Source organism: Chenopodium album, chromosome 5, assembly GCF_948465745.1.
Source record: "Chenopodium album chromosome 5, dcCheAlbu1.1, whole genome shotgun sequence".
NCBI lineage: Eukaryota > Viridiplantae > Streptophyta > Magnoliopsida > Caryophyllales > Amaranthaceae > Chenopodium > Chenopodium album.
In genome coordinates, this window is record NC_137838.1 from 29,656,956 (window position 1) to 29,665,683 (window position 8,728).

The following is an 8,728-nucleotide window of genomic DNA, read 5'->3' on the forward strand; positions in this document are numbered from 1 at the left end:
TACTGTGATTGATTGAACTAGGAACATTTCATACTCTATAAGTATCAAAAATTCCCAAGTTAATCAATCAAAGAAGTACTAAAACCAACCACACAACCGACTGGAGAAAGAGTAGCCGGTATACTAATTGCCGCATGCTATAAAAAGTTAGAAAAAATTGCAAAATTTAAGTGCAAAAATTGAAACAAAATTAACAAATTCATCAAGCCAATTCAATCGGCAAATTTTATTCAAAATCGGTCAAGGCCAGATAATATTGTTAACCCGGAAGAAAAGAAAAATAAAAATTGTTACCTAACTCCTTAGTCGATAAAAAGATAAAGATACTCGGCTCGCAGGCCGGAAACACTAAAATGGCATACTGGTGTAGAAGAAGAAAGGAGGCTCAACTAAGGTTGTTGGGTCTGCTTCGACTGGTTTTAGCCTGCTAGGAGGTTTGTTTCATTTTGCCCATCCGGGACTTGGCCATCTTGGACTTGATCAGTCTGGACTTCATTAGCCTAGACCAGATCCACCTGATTAGCTATTGGCTTTTCCTTATCATCTAAAACGTCGAAGCATTGCTTCAGGGCCTATGCCTTTAAAGGAGGCGGAGCTTGCTCATTCCGCGCCTAAGCATCATACACCGCAGTAATCATATCTCAGCTTGAACACCTCAAACTCAATGTTTGAGTGGAGCAGATCCCATGTAATCCGCTGGTGGGCTTCAGTGTCCCGCTCATTTTCAGCTACCAGCCGGTTTTGCTCCTGTAGGGAATATTTCAAGCAATCCCACACTTGAGCCCCACTGTAATCATACACTTAAGCATGGTGGCGTCCAAAGAAAGGAAGTTAGAGTAAAAGAATCGCCCACAAGTTTGAGGAACTTGTAAACCGTTCACAGGGTGAAGGTTACACCCCTTAACGACCCAGGAGATCCTTAACTCCATTAGGTTTGGAAAAATGACTAGAAGTTCGGGGATGAAAGTATAAATCTAACCTAAAAGAGATTGAACCTGCCCTAAAAATAGGCCTCTACATTATTCTTCTCATATTCATGTGTGCTTTCAGACTAACATGCAATCAATAGATTTACCTTAAACATGTTTAATCTATGTTGGTTGAATATTAATGCAAAAATAATTCAATTATTTGCGATCACTAGAATTATAATCATATTAGTCTAAACAAGATTATTGATTATCTTATTAAGCGTGATTTCAAGTACAAATTCCCTTTAAACTTGCATAAAAAGGCGTGATTAAACAATAACAATAATATATCATATCAAGCAACATAATATCAATAGATTATATGTAAATTATTCGTTAATGAACAAATAACATGAAATAATTCGTAAATTAACAAATTATGAAAAACAATTCGTAAATTAACAAATTACGTTAAATAATTTGTAAATTTACAAATTACGTTAAATAATTTGTAAACTAACAAATTACGTAAACAATTCGTAAATTAACAAATTACGTGAAATAATTCGTAAATTAACAAATACATGAAACATATAATTCGGCACAACAATCATCATCATCATAATCATAATTTTTATAGAGCATAATATTAATAGCAAGATCTTGAAATGAAACTAACATAATTAATAACAAACCCTATCATGTCACTAAATAGTAATAATTAATGATTTAGCCTAACATAATACTAACATGATATTAGAAAGCATAAAAGGCATCCTAAACATGATACTAGAAATCAATAATAACATCCTAACATGATAATAGGAAATAATAAAACAATCTAACCATGCTTTCTACATCGAAATAATAAATAAGTAATTAAGTTACTTACTTTGATGCCTTGTACCTCTTTATAATAACAAAATACATGCGTTAATAAACTTCAATAAATTATTAAAATCACACAATTAAATCAAATAATTGAAAGAAAAAGTTAAAAAGTTTAGATTGGATTTGGGACCAAACCCTCAGAAATTATCAACCTTTCACGTTTAGGGCGAAGGCAACTTCGAATTTGGCTAGGTATGCCTAGAACTTATGAATGCAGAATTGTGTTTGCAAAAGGATTGCTTTTGAAAGAGAGACAAGAGAAAGTTATATTGCTCAAGAGAGAAGAGAGAATAAGAGAATTCTTAATCAGAATTGGTTTATTGAAAACAGAGGTCCAAGGACCCTATTTATAGGAAAAAAGTTCGGAAATTTATAGAAAAGAGTTTGAGTTTAAATTAGAATAAAATTGATTTTGTCGCAAAGCTTTCGCCTGGCGACGGAGCCTGTTTAAAAGATAAAAACATACTTGTACGGAATCCTTTTCTTAATATAATTAAGTAATTAGAATTCACGTTTATCAGTTTTAAAATCCGTTTTATCATTAAACACTTATTTTATTCCAAATAAAACTCTTTAAAATAATAATTATCAATCCTAATCCTACCACTACAAATAAACTTTTTACGACAACTTTTTTCTGTCGCAAAGAAGCACTAAACCGTCGCAATTACTAGTTACGACGGCTAAATGTCGTAATTTTTTTGTCGCTATTACTGTTGTCGCAAAAAAAAAAAAATTACGACAGTTTGACTGTCGCAATCACCATTACGACGATTTTTTTGTAATTTCAGCGACAGATTCAAAATACGTCGTTGTAATTGTGTTGCGACAGATAAAAACTGTCGCAAAAATGTGATTTTACGACAGTTTATAGCTGTCGCTGATTGCGACGGTTTTATTAACCGTCGTAATATGCGAAAGCCATAAACTGTCGCAAATATGGAATTGTACGACAGTTTAAAGCTGTCGCTGTGAACGACAGTTATAAGTCGTCGTAAAATACGACAACTTTTATCTGTCGCCATTTTCTTATTTACGACAACTTTTATCTGTCGCCATTTTCTTATTTACGACAACTTTTTTTGTCGCAATATACGTGTGATAAAAATTGTCTTCTTTTGTGCCACCTATTTCACCCTAAGCTGAACCTATATCCATTAATCCAAAGCACTAGTAATATAAATAAATGCATAAATTTAACTCATACTAATTTCTTTAAAGTTTAATAATATTTAGTAAAAAAAAAGTTATTCACCAAGTTAGAAACATAACATCCAAAAGGTTAGTACTAACAAAATAGCATACAAAAGGTTAGTACTAACAAAATAGCATACAAAAGGTTAGTACTAACAATATAGCATATAAAAGGTTAGTACTAACAATATAATACAAAAGGTTAGTACTACACATAACATGCTGAAGGTTAGTACTAATTACAACCAACACCTACGAGCTAAGACACTAGAGTCTGGTCAGCACCATCACCTCCCATATCTGAGTCATCCTCCCGCCTGGGATGGAGAGGTGTAGTGCAAGAAGAAAGGTACTCATGGCCAAACTTAGACCAACCCTTCAACATCTGCGTAATGAGAACCTTGTTTGCTCGTTGTGCCCCCTCCCTTTCTTTTTTGAGTGCCTCTTGCAGCCTGACATAAAACTGAGCATGGATGTCCTCCAAGCGCGCTGCAACCTCCTCTTGTACATGGGCTTCAACTTGAGAATTAATTGATGGACAGTATGGTTGCGACGAACCGTCTCCACGACAAGGAGGGGGTTCGTAGAACAGGCGATCACTATGACCTAGTCCCTTAACCAAACCCCGCTTCCTACCACCAAATGCCTCCCAGTACAACTGGTTGGGGTTAGGTTGTGAACCATGAGTAGTGCATTCTTCCAACTTCTTCTCATATGCATCCTGCAAAAATACACATACATACATACAAACAGAGTTAAGTTTCTCATCATTTTACTACATTTTAGTTTGAAGTTGCAATAAAGAACTAACATTATAATAAATTTGCAAAGTCCCCTCCTCCCCTCCCCTATATAGTGTGGCTTAATTTTTTTTTCCCCTATATCCAAGTTTATGTGATTCATAGCTTTATCTCATTATGACAGACTTATAAATATGAATATTTCTGCCTTTGGATTACAGGTAAAATATGTGGTTGAGCTTGCAAGGGCTCTTGGTTCGATGCCAGGAGTTTATCGTGTAGATTTGCTAACTAGGCATGTTTCATCTCCTAATGTGGATTGGATTTATGGAGAGCCTACTGAGATGCTGATTCGAACATATTCCAATGGTCTTGATGATGACTATGATGATGATGAGATGGGAGAGAGCAGTGGTGCTTACAATATTCGTATACCTTTTGAACAAAGAAGGTCATATGCTTTCCTACTTTCCCTTAAACTTATATTTGGACTGAATTGAACAAAGTAACCCTTAATTAAGGTCTTATATGCATGCATTCAAGTTTCTAACACTTAAAATGAAACTTTTAGATCATATTAATACCATATGTTTTATGCATGTAAAGAGTAAAAAGGAAGACTTAGTTTTAGGAAAAACCTAAAAATTTGCAATTATGTGTATTTGTCAGCAAATTAATCCCAGCACTGAATTATGACTAGATCTGTTAACATAAGCTTCATCTAATCTCCAGAGAGTTATTTCGGATTGGGTAATAATGTCCGCACATTATTCATAAAAGTTTAGAAAAAAAGGCAATAATAAATATTAATGGCAAATAATTAAATAAACATTTTAGAAGGTATAATCGTCCAAACACATTATTTGTTGGAATTTTTTCAAACTTTTTTATAGAAAAAAATAGTGATAAAAGTACATACGTAAACTAAGCAAAAGTACTTCAAATTTTTATAAAAGCACAAAAATTATTTATAGGAGTATATAAAGGTTGAAAACAAATAATAGCATAAAGAACATAAACATCATTATAAAAGCATATTCACCATAACATATTTTAAAAAAATATATGTTGTGAATATAAATTATCAACTAGTATACTCGTAGTTAGTTGAAGTATTAGGGTAGTAATTAACCAAGACTTAAGATCGAATTTCAACTATGGTGTAGCTTCTAATTATGTAAGTCGAGTAGCAATTAGGGGGGGGGGGGGTGGGGGAAGGGTTATAACCTTATAAACAATGGAGGACATCATAGGCTGATACCACATTGCCAACCAAAGAAAATCTTGAAAGTATTGACAAAATAGGATTGTATTAAAATAATTTCAGAATAAATGTATTAATTGACAAACCATCGTGGGAAGGCATTTACAAGCTCATCAAATTTGATGCAGCATTTTTCGGCCAGAAGAAGGCTGGTTTGGGAGGGGTTTTGAGGGATGCAATTGGTGATGTGGTGATGGCGTGTTGCTTTGTGGCTGAAGGTGCCTTTGAGGTGGACATGAGGGAAGCTATGGCGTTGCAACAAAGTTTTGCAGCCATTAGACATTGACACATAGATAAGTATACAAGAGCTTGAGGTTCTAATCACAATAAAATGGCCATGGAAGTCCACCACTGAATCTTAGCAAATGTATTGATGGATATCTTTTCATTTATAATTGGCTAATGCCATAATTCTAGCACACAAGATTGCTGTTTTTGGGAAAGAAATGGCAGTGGGATACAAAACTCATTACCTTGTCCCTGATTGTGTGCGTGCAGTGTATGAAGGTGATTTGGTTCATGTCACCTGTGCTGCAAATGAGGCTGCTGCTGCTGCTGCTTCTCAGATTACAGCAGCTTTTTATATGTAGTCCTATGGTAATCTTAGTGATGGATGGATTATGCTTTTGGTAACAAGTTATGTAATGTTTTGGGCACTAAGGTAGATATGTATGTACAACAAGGAACTAGTCTTAGCCTATAGTTTAGGCAGTATTTTGGTAGGCATGAATTTTCTTTGTACAAAGTATATGATGCCTGATGTAATTAAAACTATGTACACCAGCTAGCCAGCTTACACAATAAACACATCTAATTCTAGCACCGCTTAACAAACACTCATAGTTCAACAGGTAAAAATCAAACTCACATAAAATCAAACACATCTCACCTATCATGTTGTCTGTGTAATACTAAAATGTCTAATTGTTAATCCATCAAACTATATGACCAATGCAAACTATCCTCTTGCAATAATGTAGTTTTAGAAGCAAATTCAGCAAATAGCAATGCTATTACCATAAGAATCCTCAAAGTCAAATAGCAAGCGGATTATACTTCAATATTAAGATTAACTACAATACAACCTCTCACAACTTATTGGTTTCAATAACTACTTTAAAAAAAACATAGCTGCAATGCACCCACCACCACCTATCACTATCACGTACAAGAAAAGGGCTAGACAACAAGTACAACAGGGGCAGGACAACACCAACAGCCCTCCCCCCACTACATGATCAAGCAACAGGTTCTTACAGAGGAGCAGCATGACAGTAGGAGTATTAGCTATATTAGCAGCAGGACAACAATTATACCGGGCTAGACAAATTTTCGCTTTTGCCTTCAGCATCCTTCAGTCCATAAAACTCGTCCTAGTGTTATTCTAATACTGAAACTGGATGACAAGCTAATTTAAAAAAGTTGACACAGTTCCAATAGTACTATCTTTTAATCAGCCACTACCTCTACAACCCGCAAGGGTAATTACACCCAAAAAAAATAAAAAAACAAAGAATGGATTCATTAATTCAGATATGTTTGTTCCTCTCCTAATACAACTTAACTGAGGTGTACGCCTATTAGTTACTAGCCTATGACCAACTATTAATACACATGAAATTGAGCACACATTTCACTAATAGCAAAAAAGTTTTACAATATTTTTATAGAACAAATAAACATAATATGTACATATCAAATTCTTGTATACAATCAAATAAATGACTTATTTATTTTACCATCTTTTTTATGCATGCATTGAAGTTTATAACGCTTGAAATAACCTCATTTAGATCATATTTCAAACATTTCAACTAATTCTAGTTAAAGTTGCATAAAAATATCTCAAAATGGTCATTAATATGCATATAATTCAGATTATAAAGTGAATAAGAATTCTTGGATATTACCGCGATCTCTCTGGCCCTCTTATTGGCTGGCGCTTTTCCTTTGCCGGGAACGTCCTTGAAATGGGTCTTCAAGAACACCTCATGGGCGGATGGGAGAACTCCACCAGAACTGATTGCCCATTTGCATTCAAAGACGATAGGTTAGTATGGAATAGTATTAGACAGCAACTAAATATCATATTAAAATGGTGTAGATATTATTATGATTTACCATTTTCTTAGCATGCTGAACCGACGAAATAGAACCCTGGAAGTGTGACGGTTCAATAGGATTAGACAGGGAACCACCTCTTCTGTTCTTTTTAGCTTGTTCAGACTTCTTTAAGAACTTATCATCCTTTCGAAGTGCCAATAATTCTGCGAAGACAGTTTCTCCCATCCAAATTGGGCGGTCTGGATTTCTAACACTATAATTGTAGGACAAGTCGCTCAAACGTTTGGCAGCCTTCTTCTTGTACTTTTTTTAAATGATATTCTGCAAGGTTGGAGACCAAATGAACCGAGCCTAGCACAAGGGCAGAAAAATGTATGAGAAATTAAATGTTTATGTAAAATCGTAAAAAAAGAAACCTTAAACTTACAAAAAATAAACCTTAAACTAGTTCCACCAATGAGTCCTAGTGCCATTGTCGACCTTCTTTTAGTTAATCCAAGGTTTGCGAAAGTGACGAAAAAGTTAGGGTCAGAAGCAGCGCCACTCCGGTGGCCTTCCGATACCTGTAGAGAAGTGACGAAAAAGTTAGGGTTTCAGTGATAAATTGATAAAATTAAAATTAATTAAATGGGGATAACCGACTAGAGAAGCGACGGAAAAGTAAGGTTTATAGGGGAGGCGGCACACCAGCGTTAAAGAATCGTTGCTGACTTCCCTCTTCCTCCTCTCTCGTCGCGTCTTTGCTAATGGGTAGTGAAGTGAAAGAGGGAAAGTAGGGGTGTTCTAATATTTCTTTGGAGATTAAAAAAAAAAAAAAAAATGTAATCTGCGACAGATATTGCGACCGTTTATGTCTGTCGCAGAATTTTCAAAATATTAAAAAATTAAAAACAATTCTTTACGACAGTTTTTAACTGTCGTAATACCTGTGTAAGAATTTAAACTTTTATCATATAATTTCAACGACAAAATAACTGTCGTAAAAGTGATAGGAACTGTCGTAATGTGCGACAACTTATGAAACCGTCGCAAAATAATAATGTTACGACAGTTTTCTATGACCATCAAAGCTTAATTGTCGTTATTTAGGCGGATTCTAGTAGTGTACTAGGATAAAAAAGAACCTTCTAGATAATTATAAAAGATTAAAATCAATCCTAATTACTTTAGGAATAATAATTAATAGGCCCTCCTCTAGATCATTGGGCCTCATTTAAAATCATTGGGTCTAACTTAATTTAATCCATAACTTCCTCATTATTCATCGAAATTGGAGTTATAATATATCGATGAATAATGAGGAATTTATAGATCAAATTAAGTTAGGGGATACCGCCTGAAGACTGCTACACTTGTAACTGCCTCCAATTTCCGCTGTGATAATCTTCTGCAAGCTGAGGAACACTATCAAAGATTGCTCCGCTTGAAACGACCTTATACCGTTTTGTGACCATCATCTGCAAGCTAGGGAACACGATCGAAGATAACTCCGCTTGAAGCCATCCTCAGTTGTTTGTGACAACTCTCCACAAGCTAATGAACGCCGTCGAAGATAACTCCGCGTGCAGCTATCTTCAGTTTTGTTGTGATAATATTCCGAAGAAAATTACCAAAGACCCCCGCTTGTTGATCCTCCATGCTCGCTTGTATTTTGCTGTTGATTC

General features: G+C 34.9%; 1 protein-coding gene across 1 annotated transcript; it reads right to left on the reverse strand.

Moving 5' to 3' along the window:
* Positions 1-3,142: 3,142 nt before the first annotated feature.
* On the reverse strand, positions 3,143-7,821 carry LOC145630634 (uncharacterized). The gene is made up of 5 exons (XM_081682850.1): positions 7,752-7,821; positions 7,503-7,627; positions 7,122-7,415; positions 6,911-7,019; positions 3,143-3,717 (listed from the first exon to the last, which is right to left on the reverse strand). The coding sequence occupies exons 3-5, from the start codon at positions 7,133-7,135 to the stop codon at positions 3,256-3,258; spliced, it is 585 nt and encodes a 194-aa protein (XP_081538976.1). The 5' UTR covers positions 7,136-7,415; positions 7,503-7,627; positions 7,752-7,821; the 3' UTR covers positions 3,143-3,255.
* Between the last annotated feature and the right edge of the window lie 907 nt (positions 7,822-8,728).

Coding starts and splice junctions, on each gene's coding strand:
- LOC145630634 (XM_081682850.1), bottom strand. Junction 3,718..6,910: donor AGAGGGCCAGAGAGATCGCG/GTAATATCCAAG, acceptor GTATTTTTGCAG/GATGCATATGAGAAGAAGTT.